The 18,338-nt window shown below is 39.2% G+C and overlaps 1 protein-coding gene and 1 pseudogene across 31 annotated transcripts in view; both read left to right on the top strand.

Annotated features, from left to right (window-relative positions):
- Positions 1-18,338, top strand: part of LOC478038 (protocadherin gamma-C5) — a 194,281-nt gene that overhangs the window by 123,402 nt on the left and 52,541 nt on the right. For 5 of the 31 annotated variants that reach the window (XR_005355451.1, XR_005355449.1, XR_005355450.1 and 2 more), the window contains one exon: positions 11,751-11,891. The exons of the other annotated variants lie outside the window; for them this stretch is intronic. Coding sequence is in view for 1 of the 5 variants with exons in the window: in XM_038530430.1 (XP_038386358.1) it covers positions 11,841-11,891 (51 nt within the window). In the remaining 4 variants the exon portion in view is untranslated. The remainder of the gene's footprint in view (positions 1-11,750; positions 11,892-18,338) is intronic. 31 annotated transcript variants of the gene reach the window in all.
- Positions 64-5,775, top strand: LOC119876070 (annotated as a pseudogene).

The raw sequence follows: 18,338 nt of genomic DNA on the forward strand, positions 1-18,338 counted from the left end.
GGCAGAGACACAGGCAGAGGGAGGAGCAGGCTCCACGCAGGGCGTCTGATGTGGGACTTGATCTTGGGTCTCCTGGATCAGGCCCTGGGCCAAAGGCAGGCGCTAAACCACTAAGCCACCCGGGCTGCCCCCAAATTTTTATTTTTAAATACTAGATGTTGACAACCTTTTAAAATAGCTCTTCTCTTTAGATAAATTTAAAAATCTGTAAAAAAAAAAAAAAGATGCCCCCTATTACAGCCAAGTGAGAAAGTTTAATTTATATAATTGTATGATTTCTCATAATTGGAAACGCCTAGGAAGATGGCCCATAATTGGTGTTTTCTGGGGATGGTGATATCAAATTAGGTGCACTAAGATTGTAAGGTTAAAATTACTTTGTATGGAAACTTCAAATTCATTTAAAAGCTCATTGGAAAAAACAGAATATAGATACAGAAAATCTCAAGAAAGCAGCTCTGTATGAAAAATACTAGGGAAATACAAAGAGGTTGACTGAAATTTCTACTAAACGGAACTTACATCCCTATTTGAAGAACAGTAGGTGGAGCTATTTAAGGTACAAAACCCAAAAATCCTTCCTGGAGTTCAAGATTGTGCAGTAATTGGTTAGGACTCTGAGTGCTGCTGTTCACCAATCAGGGAGAGAAAAACAGAGATCGGGCTTTCCTCCTGCTTGCCCTGTGGGCGCCTGAAACACAAAAAAGCCCAGATAGAAACTAACCATCTCCGGGGCTGTGTAGAAATTGTTGGAATCGAAAGATGGGAAAAGCTGGTCCTGACTTTGGTGGTGTAGGGAAGAAGTGGAAGTGATATCCTCCAGAAAAGTGGCAATGATGCCTAAGCGCCTGCATCAGGACTGCAAAGGGCTTGTCCTGCTGGGAGTTCTCCTGGGGATTCTATGGGATACTGGATGCACCCAAATTCACTATTTAGTTCCTGTGGAGCTGGAGAAAGGCTCTAGAGTGGGCAACATCGCCAAGGACCTGGGGTTGGAGCCCCAGGAACTAGAGGAGCGCAGAGCCCAGAGCCCAGAGCCCGTATAGTCTCCAAAGGTAGGAGTCAACTTTTCTGAACCCTCTGAACCCTCGAAGCGGCAGCCTAATCTCTGCAGGCAGGATAGACCGGGAAGAGCTCTGTATGGGGGTCTTCAGTTGTCAATTAAATCTGGAGATTCTGTTGGAGGGTAAAGTAAAAATATATGGGGTAGTGGCAGAAGTGAGAGACATTAACGATAATGCCCCCTATTTCCAGGAAGATGAATTAGAAATAAAAATGAGCGAAAACGCAGTCACTGGGTTGCGGTTCCCGCTTCCCCACGCTTGGGATCTGGATTTCAGGAAGAATGCTCTCCAGAGGTACAGACTCAGTAGTAATACTCACTTCTCCTTGGATGTACAAAGTGGAGCGGATGATAACAAGTACCCCGAATTGGTGTTGGAGTGCGCCTTGGACCGGGAGCAGAAGGCTGTTCATCACCTGGTTCTCACGGCCTCCTATGGGGGCGACCCAGTGCACAGGAACAGAACGCGCATCCAGGTGATGGTAGTTGATGTGAATAACACACCAGTATTTGCTCAGCCTGAGTACCACGTGAGCGTTCCTGAGAATGTGGCCATAGGCACAAAGCTGCTTTTGGTAAGCGCCACCGACCCTGATGAAGGAGCCACTGCGGAAGTGATGTATTCCTTCCTTTATGTGGACAAAAAGGCGGCCCAAGTTCAAGTTTTCAAAGTAGATGCTAATTTAGGGACAGTTTGAACAATAGGGGAGCTGAACTACGAGGAATCTATGAGATGGAAGTGCAAGCAATGGATGACTCAGGATATTCAGCTCGAGCCATAGTCTTGATCACAGTATTGGACGTAAATCATAACATCCCTGAAGTAGTTGTCACCTCTCTCTCCAGCTCCATTCTGGAAAACACTCCCAGAGGGACATTAATTGCCCTTTTAAATGTAAATGATCAAGACTCTGGAGAAAACCGACAAGTGACTTGCTTCATTGGGGGAATCTGGAATTTAAATTAGAAAAGTCTTATGGAAATTACCATAGTTTAGTGACAGATGCACTCCTAGACTGGGAACAGGTTCCTAGCTACATCACAGTGACTGCCAGTGACATAGGAAGTCCTTCCCTGTCCACGGAAACTCACATCTCACTGAAAATAGCAGATACCAACGACAACCGCCCATCTTCTCTGACCCCTTCTACTCCGCTTTTATCGTGGAGAATAACTCTAATGTCCCAACAGCCTCCATAATGTCTGTGACCGCCTATGACCCTGACTATGGAGAGAACGCCCAGGTCACTTACTCTTTGGTGGAAGACACTCTCCCAGGACCGCCCCTATCCTCCTACATCTCCATCAACTCCAACACTGGCGTTCTGTACGCCCTGCATTCCTTCGACTATGAACAGTTGCAAGACTTGCAGCTACAAGTGATGGCCTACAACAGCAGTGACCGCTCAGCAGCAACGTGCCTCTGAGTCTGTCTGTGCTGGACCAGAACAGACAAAACGACGTGCCAGAAATCTTGTACCCCATCCTCCCCACTGACCGTTCCACAGGCATGGAGCTGGCGTCCCGCTCCACAGAGCCCGGCTACCTGGTCACCAAGGTGGTGGCAGTGGACAAAGACTCTGGCCAGAACGCCTGGCTGTCCTACCACCTGCTCAAGGCCAGCGAGCCTGGGCTCTTCCAGGTGGGGCTGCACACGGGAGAGGTGCGCACAGCGCGGGCCCTGCTGGACAGAGACGCGCTCAAGCAGAGCCTGGTGGTGGCGGTGCAGGACCACGGCCAGCCCCCTCTCTCGGCCACCGTCACGCTCACTGTGGCCATTGCTGACAGCATCCCAGATGTCCTGGCTGACTTGGGCAGCCTGGAAGCCCCACGTGACTCCCAAGCTTCAGACCTCACGCTGTACCTGGTGGTGGCAGTGGCCGCAGTCTCCTGCGTCTTCCTCGCCTTTGTCATCGTGCTGCTGGCGCTCAGGCTGAGGCGCTGGCACGCGTCGCGTCTGCTCCAGGCTGCAGGAGGAGGGCTGCTGGGCGCGCCGGCCTCGGCCTCGCAGTTTGTGGGCGTGGACGGGGTGCGGGCGTTCCTGCAGACCTATTCTCACGAGGTGTCCCTGACCGCGGGCTCGCGGGAGAGTCACGTGATCTTCCCGCAGCCCAACTATGCGGACACGCTCCTCAGCCAGGAGAGCTGTGGGAAAAGTGAGCCTCTTTTGCTCTCGGGTGGTTCAGCGTTTTTTAAAGATAATCATGCATTAATTCAGGTAAGGACATATCAAATATTCTTCCCAGGGTTTTGGACAAAGTATCTAAAAAATCTCAGTGTGGGGGCAGCCCCGGTGGCGCAGCGGTTTAGCGCCGCCTGCAGACCAGGGTGTGATCCTGGAGACGGGGTATGGAGTCCCACATCAGGCTCCCTGCATGGTGCCTGCTTCTCCCTCTGCCTGTGTCTCTGCCTCTCTCTCTCTAGCTGTGTCTCTATGAATAAACAAATAAAATCTTAAAAAAAAATCTCAGTGTGGGTAGTGTATATTCAGAACTTAGAGGGCAGACACTAGAAAACTTATCTATGCGTGGTAGACACCAAGGACAACTTGGAGGCCTTCCCTCGGGGCTTACTTCACGCCTTCTCTCACGCCTTATTTATAACAATGTTTATATATTATATATAAAAATATATAACCACTTTGGTACCTTTTAAATATATACTTTTTCTAATTAACCAGCTGTGCTTGCTTTTAATTGTTTTTTTCTTACCGTTGGCCACAAAACATTTTTATGTTGAACATCTGATGCCAGTTTATCCATTAAAACCCCAAATTCTTGGGTAGGGATTCACTCTTTTTATTTTTATTTTCTTTTAAATATTTATTTATTTATTCATGAGAGACACAGGCAGAGGGAGAAGCAGGCCCCATGCAGGGAGCCTGATGTGGGACTTGATTCCAGGACTCCAGGATCACGCCCTGGGCCCAAGGCAGGTTCTAAACCGCTGAGCCACCCAGGGATCCCCATCACTCTAATCTTTTAAAAGTATTAAGGATATTTTAAATAAACTTTTGTGAGTAGAGGGGCTTCTGACTACTACTTCTAATTTGTGAAGTTGCTAACAAATTCATAAAGTGCATTTGGTTTCTTTTTTAATGGATTATTTATTCATAAGAGACACAGAGAGGCAGAGAGAGAAGCAGTCTTCCTGCGGGGAGCCTGATGAGGACTCGATCCCGGGACCTAATGAAGATCATAATCTGAGCCCAAGGCAGATGCTCAATTACTGAGCCACCAGGCGCCCCACATTTAGTTTCTTTTATTTTATTTTATTTTATTTTATTTTATTTATTTATTTATTTATTTTTTTAGTTTCTTTTAAAGTGAAGTAATTCTGGTCATTAGGGATGCATATGTTTATACTTTCTCAGGTGTTAAGTCATTTCATGGTTTCACACAATTCTTGAACTTCCAAATATACCCGGTTTATTTCCTACATACTTAAAACTTTGTCATTGAAATATGCAAACAGGGATGCCCAACCGGCTAAGTCAGTAAAGCATGTGACTCGTGATATGGGGTTATGAGTTCAAGTACCATATTGGGTGTAGAGATTGCCTAAAAGTAAAATCTTAAAAAAAGAAAAAAGAAATACACAAATAGGTAAGTGTTGTAATGAAGAAAACTGAAGAGATTATTTTTCATCCCCATTGTAGATTTTGGGAATGCAATGTTTGTATGTATTTCCAGGAGAGATTTCTTTACTCACACTGATGATCTTAATGATGGCTTTGTGAAACACTCAGTTAACAAATTGTGTTTTGAATGCATTTTTGGTAATGTAGTGCATTTGCAGTAGTCTCTCTTCTTATGTAAGTTTCTGTAACTTTCACACATGGAAAAAATTATGGAAAGTGCCCAGATTCTAAGTGTTTCTTGAGAACCTTATGCTTACTACAATGTTGAACCTAAATTGAATGCAAATGTATATTGGGAAAGAGTTGCTGGAACCTGTGAGAAGTTTGGATCTTTGGGTGAATTCTGTAAAGGAGTGGGAATCATAGCATCATTATTATTTTCTCTTCCTTTGTTACTTGCCTCTTTTCAAAAATACAACAGTCAGTTAATATATAGAATTATAAAAGAGATTATACATCATTTGAGAAAGGTAATTAAGCATCTCTAAAATGAGACAGTTACTGCTAATGAGATTGACTTGTCACTTTATGCTTCATGACAACTAGTTCAAGAAAGGAAAGATAGTATGGTTCTATTTGTCTGATTTTTTAAAAGGAAGTTTTTGAGCCTGCCTGAAAATGCAAATTTTTTATTGATATTAAGTTCCAAATGGAACTTAATAAGTAGTTTTGTAAATGATAACAATGGGGGGGCACCTGAGTGGGTCAGTCGGTTAAGTGTTTGCCTTTGGCTAGCATCATGATCCCAGGGTCCTGGGATAGAGCCCCATGTCATACTACCTGCTCAGCGAGGAGTCTGCTTTTCCCTTTCCCTCTGCCCCCCCTCAAATTAATGGATAAAATCTAAAAATAAATGATATCAATGAGATTAGAGGGCAGTATGACCTCTTGTTTTGTAAAGGCTGTCAAATTGTTTATCACAAGGCCAGTTCTCACATGGTGGGCAGTTCAAAATGAAAGACATAACACACAATAGAAATATTCGGCTAACACATAAAAAATGCTCCACAGCACTTGGCATCAGGGAAATATAAATTAAATATAAATTAAAACCACAATGAGATACCACCTTATACTGGTCAGAATGGCTAAAATTAACAAGACAGGAAATAACAAATGTTGGTGAGGATGCAGAGAAAGAAGAACCCTTTTACACTGTTGGTGAGAATGCAAGCTGATACAGCCACTCTGGAAAAATGATATAGAGGTTCCTCAAGAAGTTAAAAATAGAAGTACCCTACCACCCAGCAATTGCACTACTAAGTATTTACCCCAAACATATAAATGTAGTGGTTCAAAGGGGCACCTGCACCCCAGTGTTCATAACAGCAATATCCTCAATAGCCAAACTGTGGAAAGAACCATTGACAGATAAATGGATAAAGAAGAATATATGTATATAATATATATAAATATATATAAATATATACTGTGTGTATATGTACATATACACACACACTCAATGGAAAAATGAAATATTAGCCATCAGAAAGGGTGAATAGTTACCATTTACATCGATGTGGATGGATGGAACTGGAGGGTATTATGCTGAACAAAATAAGTCAATCAGAGAAAGACACTTTTCCTATGGTTTCACTCATGTGGAATATACAAAACCGTGCAGAGGATCATAGGGGAAGAGAGGAAAAACTGAATGGGAAATCATCAGAGAGGAAGAGAAACCATGAGAGACTCTTAACTCTAGGAAACAAACAGGTTGCTGGAAGAGAAGAGGTGGGTGGGAGCATAGGGTCATCGGGTGGTTGGGTGATGGGATGATGGGCATGAAGGGGGGTATGTATTGTGATGAGCACTGGGTGTTATACACAGCTGATGAATTGTTGAACACTACATCGGAAACTATGTACTATATGTTGGCTAATTGAATTTAAATAAAAAAAAGAAGTTATTTAGGAAACCTGCTATGGTCCAGTCCTGCTGACTGCTGTTTACTTAACCTGATTAGAGACAAATCATTAAAAGTTAGAAAAAAAATTAGGGCAATGAACAATTATGACTCTTAAGCCGAATCTCAAGTATCAGTGATCTCAACTAATGCTTCTAGTTGAGCTAAATAGGCTTCATTAATTAGTTGAATGAGTGAATGAACAAATATATGTGCTCTGGGGATTACCTTCTAGCTGTATTCTAAGATGCAGTTTGATAGAAAAGTAGGAGCTTTGCAATGTGGTAAAATTACTAACTTTGTGACCTTTGACAAGTTATTTAATGTCAGCTTCAGCAAAATTGGAACAATAATATATAATTTGAAAGATTGTGGTGAGGACTAGTGATAACATATAAACCACATGGTTCATAATAGGTGCCACTTTTTTTTTACATCATTGATATAAAAAGAAGTCAAGCGTTTTAGTGTCAGCACATTTAACATTCTGTTGGGAAAAAGTGATAATGATTTGTGTGATTCTCTGGGTGGTCTAATGGGCTGTCCTGTGAGTGGAAGTAAAACTATTCTAAAGCTTTTATGAAGGCTAATCTAAAAAGCTTTGGGGCACCTGGGTGGCTAAATTAGTTAAGCGTATGTCTTCGGCCCAGGTCATGGTCCTGGGATAGAGCCTCTCATCAGGCTCTCTGCTCAGTGGGGAGTCTGCTTCTCCCTCACCCCTCTCCTCTGCTTGTGATCTTTCCATTTCTTATGCTGTCTCTCTCAAATAAATAAAATCTTAAAATAATAAAAATTAGATTATAATTGACATACAATATTATATTAGTTTCAGGTACATGACAGTGATTCCGTATTTTTTAAAAAGAGTGTGTGAGCAGGGGGAGGAGCAGAGGAAAGGGAGACGATCTCTAGAGTAGACTCCACACTGAATGCAGAGCCCATCATGACCCCCAAGATCATGACCTGAGCCATAATCGAGAGCCTCAACCAACTCAGACACCAAGTACCCTTTAGGATTTTTACACATTATGAAATGATCACCTCTGTAAGTCTAGTTACTGTCACTATACAAATTTATTACAGTATTATCAATTGTATTCAATATGTTACATCTAAATGACTTGTTTTATAACTGGTTTGTTTCAATTAATCCCCTTCACCTGGGGATTAGGTGATGGATGGCTTACAAATAGCACAAATGTACTGCTTACTGTTTTAAAGGCTGGAATTCTGGGATAAGGGTGCCAAGATAGTCAGGTGAGGACTTTCTTGTAGGTCATAGATTTTTGACTGTATCCTCACATGGCAGAAGAGGCAAAGGATCTCCCTAGGCACATTATTGTTTGAGAAACCCGTTTAAGGTCATAAAAGATAGGGGAGCCATTGTTTTGGATGGGACAGCTTTATGAATGTTAATTTTTCTCTCTCTGAACTGTAATGAAACATTAGACAAGCATCCTATGAAATTTCTTATTTGTTTTTTTATAAATTTATTTTTTATTGGTGTTCAATTTGCCAACATATAGAGTAACACCCAGGGCTCATCCCATCAAGTGCCCCTCTCAGTGCCCGTCACCCAGTCACCCCCACCCCCCGCCCACCTCCCTTTCTACAACCCCTAGTTCGTTTCCCAGAGTTAGGAGTCTTCTTAGTTGTTTTAAAATATTTTATGGGGATCCCTGGGTGGCGCAGCGGTTTGGCGCCTGCCTTTGGCCCAGGGCGCGATCCTGGAGACCCGGGATCGAATCCCACATCAGGCTCCCGGTGCATGGAGCCTGCTTCTCCCTCTGCCCATGTCTCTGCCTCTCACTCTTTCTCTCTCTGTGACTATCATAAATTAAAAAAAAATTAAAAAAAATAAAAAAAATAAAATAAAATATTTTATGTATTTGACAAAGAGAGAGCAAGCAAGAACAAGTAGGGGGAGCAGCAGAGGAAGAGGGAGAAGCAGGCTGTCTGCTGAGCAGGGAGCTCCTCCCTAGGGCTTGATCCCAGGATGCTGGGATCATGACCTAAGCTGAAGGCAGATGCTTAACCAACTGAGCCACCCAGGCACCCCTGAAATTTCTTATTTAAAGGACCTAGTTACTCCATTAGGATTGCTAGGATGACTTAACTAGAGGATATATCATCAAAACCTGAAAGCTGGAGTTACTTGGTTTGGGCCACATGAGAGTTTAAGCTAACATAATGTATTTAATGTAAAATGTCAATCTTAGCTTTAGGATATTTATTGATAATTTAGGATTGATAATTAGGATATTTGGGTTTTTTAGAGTAACTAGGCAGTGGATTTGGGTGTTTATTTTTGTGCTGGTTCCAGTAATGAAATTTTGTGGAGAACTTGGCTTATCTTTCTACGTGTTAAGGATTGTGGGTTTGAGTTCACTCAATCTAATAAGTTAAAGTGTTCAGCTATAATTTAAAAGTTACAGCCCTACTATTTCATAGCACCTAAAGTTGAAATATAATCTATCAACAGACACTCTTCCCCCACCCACACACATCATTCTGGAAGAGATATTATGCTGTTTGAAGCAGAAATAGGCTAGGATCTTTGGTGAGACTGTACAACTTGTTGAGACTATGCAACCCACATATCATTTTAAACTGAATTAGAAGGCTGATGATAAATGAGTGGACTGTATCAGTTTTCTCAGTCACATGTGACAGTATAGCTGTGATAATGAGTTTAATTTTTCTGGTGAAAAACTTGCTTTTTCTTCATGCAAGATACCAAGTTCAAAAAAATAAACACCTTCACATTAATATGTGTAATTCTTTGTATATTAACTATACCTCTATAAAGCTACTTAAAATTTTTTAAAGCAAACAGTGTGAAGGGATATTGACCAAAAAATGACTATTTATATTAGGAAAGAGATTTACTCTCCAGAGTTAAATTTTAAGAGTTAATCTTTAGGAAACCATATCTAGTGAAAAGTTACCATAAAAGAATGTACTATTGGGATCCCTGGGTGGCGCAGCGGTTTGGCGCCTGCCTTTGGCCCAGGGCGCGATCCTGGAGACCTGGGATCGAATCCCACATCGGGCTCCCAGTGCATGGAGCCTGCTTCTCCCTCTGCCTGTGTCTCTGCCTCTCTCTCTCTCTCTCTCTCTCTCTGTGTGTGTGTGACTATCATAAAAAAAAAAGAATGTACCATTTAGGATTCTTAAAATACTGATAGGAAAATATAAAGATAGTCTATGGCAAAGGTAATTGAAAAAAATCTTTGATAGAGGATGAATTTCACTGGTACCAAATGGAAGAGTTATGGTTTAAGATGTGAAGAGATTGTCATCAGATGAACCAGAGACTCAAAATAATTTATATGTAAAAGAAATCAATACTTGGGCAATTTATCTTAGAGAAGCCATAAAAATATCTATGTATAATGTTATTAATGACAAATACAATTTCATAGCTTATCTTTAAGTCTCTGAAGCATTTCACACAATGATTTGTACCCCTTCTAAATAGTCAGTAAAAGGGTTAAGTTCAGTGATTAGGAAGTGGTGTCTACATAGATCAATGGAACAGAATAGAAAACCCAGAAATGGACCCAAAACTATATGGTCAACTCACCTTTGACAAAGCAGGAAAGAATATCCAATGTAAAAAAGTCCCTTCAACAAATGATGTTGGGAAACCTCGACAGCTACATGCATTAGAATGAAACTGGACCACGTTCTTATACTGTACACAAAATAAATTTAAAATGTATGAAAGATCTAAATGTAAGACAGGGAACCATCAAAATGGTAGAGGAAAACACCAGCAACCTCTTTGACCTTGGCTGCAGCAACTTTTTACTAGACACGTTTCCAGAGGCAAGGGAAATAAAAGCAAAAATGAACTTTTAGGACCTCATGAAGATAATAAAGCTATGTACAGTGAAGGAAACAATTTGCAAAATTAAAAGACAACTGATGTAATGGGAGAAGATATTTGGAAATGACATATCAGATAAAGGGCTAGTATCCAGGATCTATGAAGAACTTATCAAACTCAACACCCAAAAATCAAATAATCCAGCTAAGAAGTGGGCAGAAGACATGAATAGACATCCAGAAAGAAGACATCCAGGTGTGCTAACAGGCACATGAGAAAATCCTTAACATTACTCATCGTCAGGGAAATACAAATCAAAACCACGATGAGATACCACCTCATACCTGTCAGAATGGCTAAACTTAACACAGGAAGCAATAGATATCAGTGAGAATGAGGAGAAAGGGGAACCCTCTTAAACTGTTGGTGGGAATGTAAACTGATGCAGCTACCTTGGAAAACAGTATGGAGATTCCTCAAAAAGTTAAAAATAGGACTATGATCCAGCAATTGCACTACTAGGTATTTACTCAAAGGATACAAAAATAGTTGCCTCAATACATAGGCTTTTCATATTATGTAACTTCTTATAAGATTTCTATGTATTTGCAACTGAAGATCCAGCCCGTAGTTCATCCCGAGACTATGTTATATGAAAAAGTAAAACTTCCCTACAAAAACACTTTTGAAAAAGAGACAGCCTTAAAATATCTTAAGCATCAAGAAAATATAAAAAGAAATCACCACTTTGACATTGTATCCTGGCATCCCTGAGAATATAAATTCCCATGAATATTTAATTGGATGAATAAGGCTGTACTACTACTGCCTTTCAGCTTGCAAATTCCAGTGAGAAACATCTTTATCTTTGTTCTTAACTCTCCAGAATATCAACCTCTGATTACTTCAGGCTATAGTTCTAAGGCAGGGACTCCGAGTGCTGCTGTGAGTCAGTGTGGAAATAGAGATTTACAAAGAGATCTGTAAAGGTTTCTGTTGGGTCACTTTCCTCATGAGATCTTATCAAAGATATGGGGCTAGGTGTCCTGGACTTGCTCTTTCAGAAGCTGTGAATTAATGTAGAAAAAGAATAGTTCACTCTGAAGTGAAGAAAATAGACACTTAACTTGTAACAGGTTGGACCTGGAATATATATACCCCTATACGATAGTTTGTATCAAATGTTTAGAAATGGTAGTTGAAAACCCTTTAAATGTTTTCCACATTAATATAGATGTGCAAGATGCAAATGATAATACTCTCCAGCTCATTGGTAGTGTTACTGACTCAAATATCTGAATTGACCCAGGTTGGGGCAAGATTTGTTATAGAACCTACAGAAGATACTGATGTTGGAAGCAGTTGATGCATCTGCTCCTCAGTTTCAGCCAGAAGGTATATGGGGTCAGCTTTTGAGAAGACATGCCTCCTGGGCACCTCCATGGTGAGGGTAAGGACCACTGCTCATATGAGAGTAGCAATGTGAGATCAGATATGTCTTTGCAGTCCAGAGTACTCGTATCCAATTTGGTCTTGATCACAATCCAGGCAAAATGAAAACTTTAGGTACATTGGGCTATGATGAGATATAAAAATGTTCCATGGTTTTGGAAGTAAGGAATGGTGGGAGGTGAGGACCGGTTGCCTAGTGTAGTTGAGATCAAAATTCTGGATAATAATGACAAAGTCCCAGAGCTGATTTTTACCTCTATCTCAATAATGATTCCTGAAGAGTCTGCACTTTTGACAGTAATGATTCTGTTTAAAACACAGGATTCAGGGACATCAGGGTTGCTCAGTGGTTGAGCATCTGCCTTTGGTTCGGTCCTGGTCCCAGGGTCCTGGGATCAAATCCTGCATCAGGCTCCCTGCAGGGAGCCTGCTTCTCTGCCTATGTCTCTGCCTCTCTCTGTGTGTCTCTCATGAATAAATAAGTAAAATCTTTAAAAAAAAATAAACACAGGATCCAGATTCAGTAGAAAATAGGGAGGTCACATGTCTGGTATAGATTCAGAATCGAATCTTCTACCAGTAATTACTACATGCTTGCAATGGGTGGGGTGGGCCCTAGACAGGGGAGCTGACCCTAGGGTACAAGTGAAATGAAATTTAAAATGAAATTTAAAAAATTTTTACAATAACATCCAAAGCCATAAAATATGTAGGAATAATTTAATTAAAAATATATGACTTCTATATTAAAAACTCTGAAACACTGCTAAAAGAAGTTAAAGAAGATCTAAATACATGGAAATATAGGGTACAATGTTCCCATCATGGCCACGGACAAACAAGTCACCTCTCCCCTAGCAGAAATGCCACTTTACACCTTGGTGACATCAGCAACAAGCCAGTTTTCCACCAGGCCTCCTAGGTGGTCCACATGGCCAAGAACAGCCCTCCCAGCACCTCCATTGCTCAAGTCTGCAGCTCAAGTCCTGATCTGGGACCCAACAGCAGTATCTCTTATTCCTTTGTGGCCAATTTGGATACTTAAAGTGAGTTTGAGGTAGCGCAGAATGCTGTTCCATGTAATCAGGTGGATCTAAATAATGTTGGCATAGCATTTCACTCAACTTACACTTTACAAACATTTGTAAAATTATAGAATAATATTTACATATAAAATTCCTTGTTATATATCCCTGTCAGTGGTTTGGAAGATTGCAGTCTAAAATATAACAATGAATTATAAATATATAATATAAAATTATATAAATATAAAAGGAAAAAGAAATATCAACTGTTGGAAAGTGCAACTTAGGTAAAGTGGGTAATAAGGAACCTGTGTCTGATTGGTTAGTCATGGTAGGATTCCTTATTGATGTGAATTCTGTTGTCTGTTTAAGCTATGTTTATTTTATTGTAAATGCTACCTGGCTGTTGATCTCTAAAAGGAATTCGAGAAATTAGGTAATAAGGAGTCTTCAACCTGGATTCCACTGCTCACCGAAGAGTTTGCTAAAGCTAGGAAATCAAGAAAAGGCAAGCATCTCAACAACTATGTTTCACTTGCATATACTGGTTTTATCTTGTGTAGTATTTTCTCTAGCACTGTGTTAGGGAAGGCCCTGAATATTCCTGGTGAGCAAAGGGCACTTATTTGACATCTATTGACTCTTCTATTTACCTTATTTTAAACTGACTTTTGCACGTGATATGAGGTAGTAATTCAGTGAGGTAGGAGTCAAGATTCTTGGTCCCTGTATGATGCCCAGTTTCTCCAACATCATTTGTTGAAAGGATGTTCCTTTTTCTATTAAAATGCTTTGGTACTCTTGTTGCAAATCATTTGATACAAATGGGTCTAGACTCCCTGTGATGTGCTGTAGGCATCTTTGTCCTTTTGCCACAATTGCACTGTCTTAATTATTAAAGATTTATAGTAAGTCCTGAAGTCAGGTAGGCAAATCTTCCATCTTTTTTCTTGTTTTTCAACACTTTTTTGACTATTCATGATCCTTTCTCTTTCCAAATAAAAATAATTTTCTTACTTTCTGGAGAGAAAAAGCCTGCAAGAAATTTGAATGGGATTGCATTGAATCTATAAATCTTTTGGGAGAGAGGTCATCTGAACAATATTGAGACTTACAGCTTCTGAGAATGATATTATATTTCCATGTATTTAGATCTTCTTTAACTTCTTTTAGCAGTGTTTCAGAGTTTTTAATATAGAAGTCATATATCTTTAATTAAATTATTCCTACATATTTTATGGCTTTGGATGTTATTGTAAAAATTTTTTAAATTTCATTTTCTGATCATTGCTGGTTTACAGAAAAACTTGATTTTTTGTATCAAGAATATCAACAAAATCATATGGTTCTAAAAAACAAGGAGTATAACATACTCTATTTTCTTAGTGTGTGAATATAATGTAAAAGAGTATAGTATAAGCTTAGACCACTAATACGTAAATTTAGGCATCCATTCTCTGAAATAGATAGGTTGGAAGAGCCTATCCAAAAACAGAGTAAACACTAGTGTCTGCGCCATGTCTAGCAGTGGTTGGATCATTTGTTCATTTATATAACAAATATTTATTAAATGCCTGCTACTTGCAAACCACTATCCTAGGTTGCAAGGGTGCACTAATGAATAGGGCAGATATGATTCCTGACATAATGAATCCCTTTATAACCTGTGGTCTTTTATAAGTCTGATAAATGCTACCAAAGAGAAAAACAAGGATGCTAAGAGAGCTTGTAACAGGGAACCTACCCTAGTCTGGGAGGGTCAGGGAGAGGTTCTTTCAGGAATTGATAAATTTAGCATGAGATCTGAAAGATGAGTAGAGTGTAGCTAGGTAACAAGGAGATTAAGGGAGAAATTGGCAGAGGAATTAGATGTAAAGATCCTTAAAAAAGAAAAGATCCTTTAAAAAGAAGGTGAGCAATTGAAAAAGAAGGCTGGGGAGGCTAAAAGTGTTAAATAAATAGATGAGGTACATCAATTACAAGACAGAGTCCCGTAAACCATATTAAAGATTCTGAGTTTTATTTAAGTACTTTTGTACTTAGGAGCTTTTGAATCATTTTAAACAAGGCAGTGGCAAGATATGATTTGAATTTTTAAAAAGATTTCTCTGGTGGTTTTGTGGAAAAAATGATTTATGAGGGTAACAAATGGAAGTAGAGAGAACTGATGGGAGACTATGGTGATATTCCTGATAAGAAATGGTGCTGGGTCAGATTAAAGGGAAGGCAGAGGATGTAGAAATAAATGGATGGATTGGATATACATTTAAGAAATAGATACAACAAGACAATAGTGGAATGGTGAAATGTAAACTCCTTAAGGTCAGGGACTATTTCCTTTATTTATATACTTCAGTGCCTGGAAAGATCAGCCTGGCACTGGTAGATTTAAAATTAAATATTGTTGACTGAATGAATACAGTGGATGAAAGAGAGGGGGATTAATAATCATTTCCATATTTGTGAATTAATGAACTGGATGGACATAGGTACCATCTGTAAGTTGTGGAAGACTAGAGAAGGGTAGATGACACAGAAATTAGGAGTTGAGTTGTAAACAAGTTGTTTGGGATTCTGTGAAACATCCAAGTGCAGATACTAAGAGTGTGGTTGGACATAAGGTAACTATTCTTTTACTCTGATTACTTCCATTGTGATAATCCATTCAGATGGGTAGATCCTTACCAGCCTGAGCATGATAAGCTTCCTGGTAGCTCTACACTGGTATGTTTTGGGACTCATCACAGTGCTTCCCCTTTGCTTTATTTTTCTTATCACTTTTTCACAATTAGAGACTTCTGTTATGCAGAGAATCTCAGTGGGTTTTTTTAAAATATTTATTTATTTATTTATTTATTTATTTATTTATGAGAGAGAGAGAGAGAGAGAGAGAGAGAGAGAGAGAGGCAGAGACACAGGAGGAGGGAAAAGCAGGCTCCATGCAGGGAGCCTGACGTGGGACTCGATCCCGGGACTCCAGGATCACACCCTGGGCCAAAGGCAGGTGCTAAACCGCTGAGCCACCCAGGGATCCCAATCTCAGTGTTTAATTCATGCTCATTCTATTTTTTAGACTAGTTCTGATGCCGAGTTCTTTTCTGCACACAACCTGGGATTGTGTTTGGATTATAATTTACCAGGCTGTTTTAATTTGTTGTTGCTTAATTTTCTTTCATTTGATTGTATATTTTTCTTTTTTAAATTATTATTATTATTTTATTTATTCATGAGAGATGCACAGAGAGAGAGAGAGAGAGAGAGAGAGAGAGGCACAGACACAGGCAGAGGGAGAAGCAGGCTCCATGCAGGGAGCCTGACGCAGTACTTGATCCCGGGTCTCCAGGACCAGGCCCTGGGCTGAAGGCAGGTGCTAAACCGCTGAGCCACCTGGGCTTCCCTGATTGTATATTTTTCATGCAAATTTTTAAGCCTAGTATTTTTCCACTATCTATTGTTGGCTTACAAATAGTAAAATTTCAGATAAGGAACATTTGTGATAAGAGATACATAGCGATAATAATAAAATTGTTGGACTTTAGTATTATAAATGCGTATGGAAGATAAACCTGTACATGCCTTAGGCATCCTTTATGGTCCTTAGTAACCATGTTTAAAAAGGTAGTAATATGGGTGAGCACTGGGTGTTATGCTATATGTTGGCAAATTGAACTCCAATTTTAAAAAAAGGTAGTAATTTTTGTTCTGTGGCTGTTATCTGACATACGTTTGCTTCTTCCTCAATGTGTTATCTTCCTCTCCCTAATACGAATATAAGCTCCTTCATGACAAAGATTTATTTTTTCCATGCTATATTTTTAAGGCCTGTAATAGTGCTTGACATTGTTAAGCTCTAAGTGAGTATTTCCTGAATAAATTAATGGTAATAAAGCATTTTCAGTTGAAACCAACAGTATTAATGATGGTAGATAGATAGTGGATTATATGGGTGTATACGTTTGCCCAAACTCATTGAACTCAGATCCTTGCTCTTCACTGTCTATGAACAATAGCTCAATTTAAAAAGAGACTAAAAAAATAAAACATCAGAGTCCCCCCCCACCCAGTCTTGCCTCCAGACTCACCACCAAGACATCATTACCGTTAATATCTGATTATGTATACTCACAAGTATTTTTTTGTATGTATGGGTGTGCGTATGCTTTTTTGCATAACAGGGATCATTTCATAGTAAGGATACTATTCTGCAACTTGCTTTTTCCAATTAATATTTCAGGTACACCTTTTCAGTTGAGTCCTTATGTCTGCCATATACCCCAGTCTTAGCAATTTTCCTCTATTTTGTGATAAAAAACATATTTACATGGTTCAGAAAAGGATGTATAATAGGTATATATTGTCTTATTCCCATTCCTGACCTATTTTTCTACCTCTTTTTCCTCCTGCCCCTATACATTTTATTCGTTCTTAAGTATCCTTTCAGCGTTTCTTTATACAGTTAGGGACAAATATGGATATATTTTTCTTCCACTTTTATTACAAAAAAAGATATACTGTTCTCTATCTTGATTTCATGACTCTACAATGTATGCTTTAAAAATCTTTCCATATTAATACCTAAGAAAGTTTTTTTAAAAAAACCAGGTGCCTGGTATTCCATTGTGCTGCTTATTTATCTGTATCCTGGTAAATAAGTTCATACTTGGGATGTTTCCAGTCTTTGAGTATCACAAACAACTGCACTGAATAGTCTTGTATTTACATTATTTTGTGCATGTGCAGTATATATCTGGAATGAATTCCCAAAACTAGAATTGCTGGGTCAGTCAAAGAGTAAATAGGTTTGTAATGTTGATAGGTGCCTTCACAGCAAGTTTTCTTTTTAACTATTTTGAAATAGTTTCAAATTGACAGGAGAGTTTCAAGAATTGCACAAAGAACTGTATATCCTTTAGCCAAAGTCACCTATTGTTAATATACATTTTGTTACATTTCTTTTATTCTTTTTATTCTCTTTATCATTCTCATATATATGTGTATGTTTGTGTACATGTGTATATGTATTTATATGTGTGTACACACACTATTTTTTATGAACCACTTGTGAGTAAGTTGTAGACATCATGTCTCTTTTATTCCTAAATACTTAATGGTGTATTTCCAAAGAACAAGGACATTCTTTTATATACCTGAATCATAGTAATAAAAATAAGAGTTTAATATTGATAGAATATTTATTTATTGTCTACATTCAAACTTTACCAATACTTCACAGTAATTTTTCATTTAGTTGTCACGTTTCCTTAGTTCATTTTAATCTGACAGTTAAAGCTCAGCATTGCTTTGTTTTGTCTAACACTGAAAGTCTTTTGATTCATCGAATACCTTTAATTTTGTTTTGTTTTGTTTCCTTGTGATAATATTTAATTAAGACATTTTTTGGTAACTATCCATTGCTGTGC

The sequence above is a fragment of the Canis lupus genome, chromosome 2 (assembly GCF_011100685.1).
Source record: "Canis lupus familiaris isolate Mischka breed German Shepherd chromosome 2, alternate assembly UU_Cfam_GSD_1.0, whole genome shotgun sequence".
Lineage (NCBI taxonomy): Eukaryota > Metazoa > Chordata > Mammalia > Carnivora > Canidae > Canis > Canis lupus.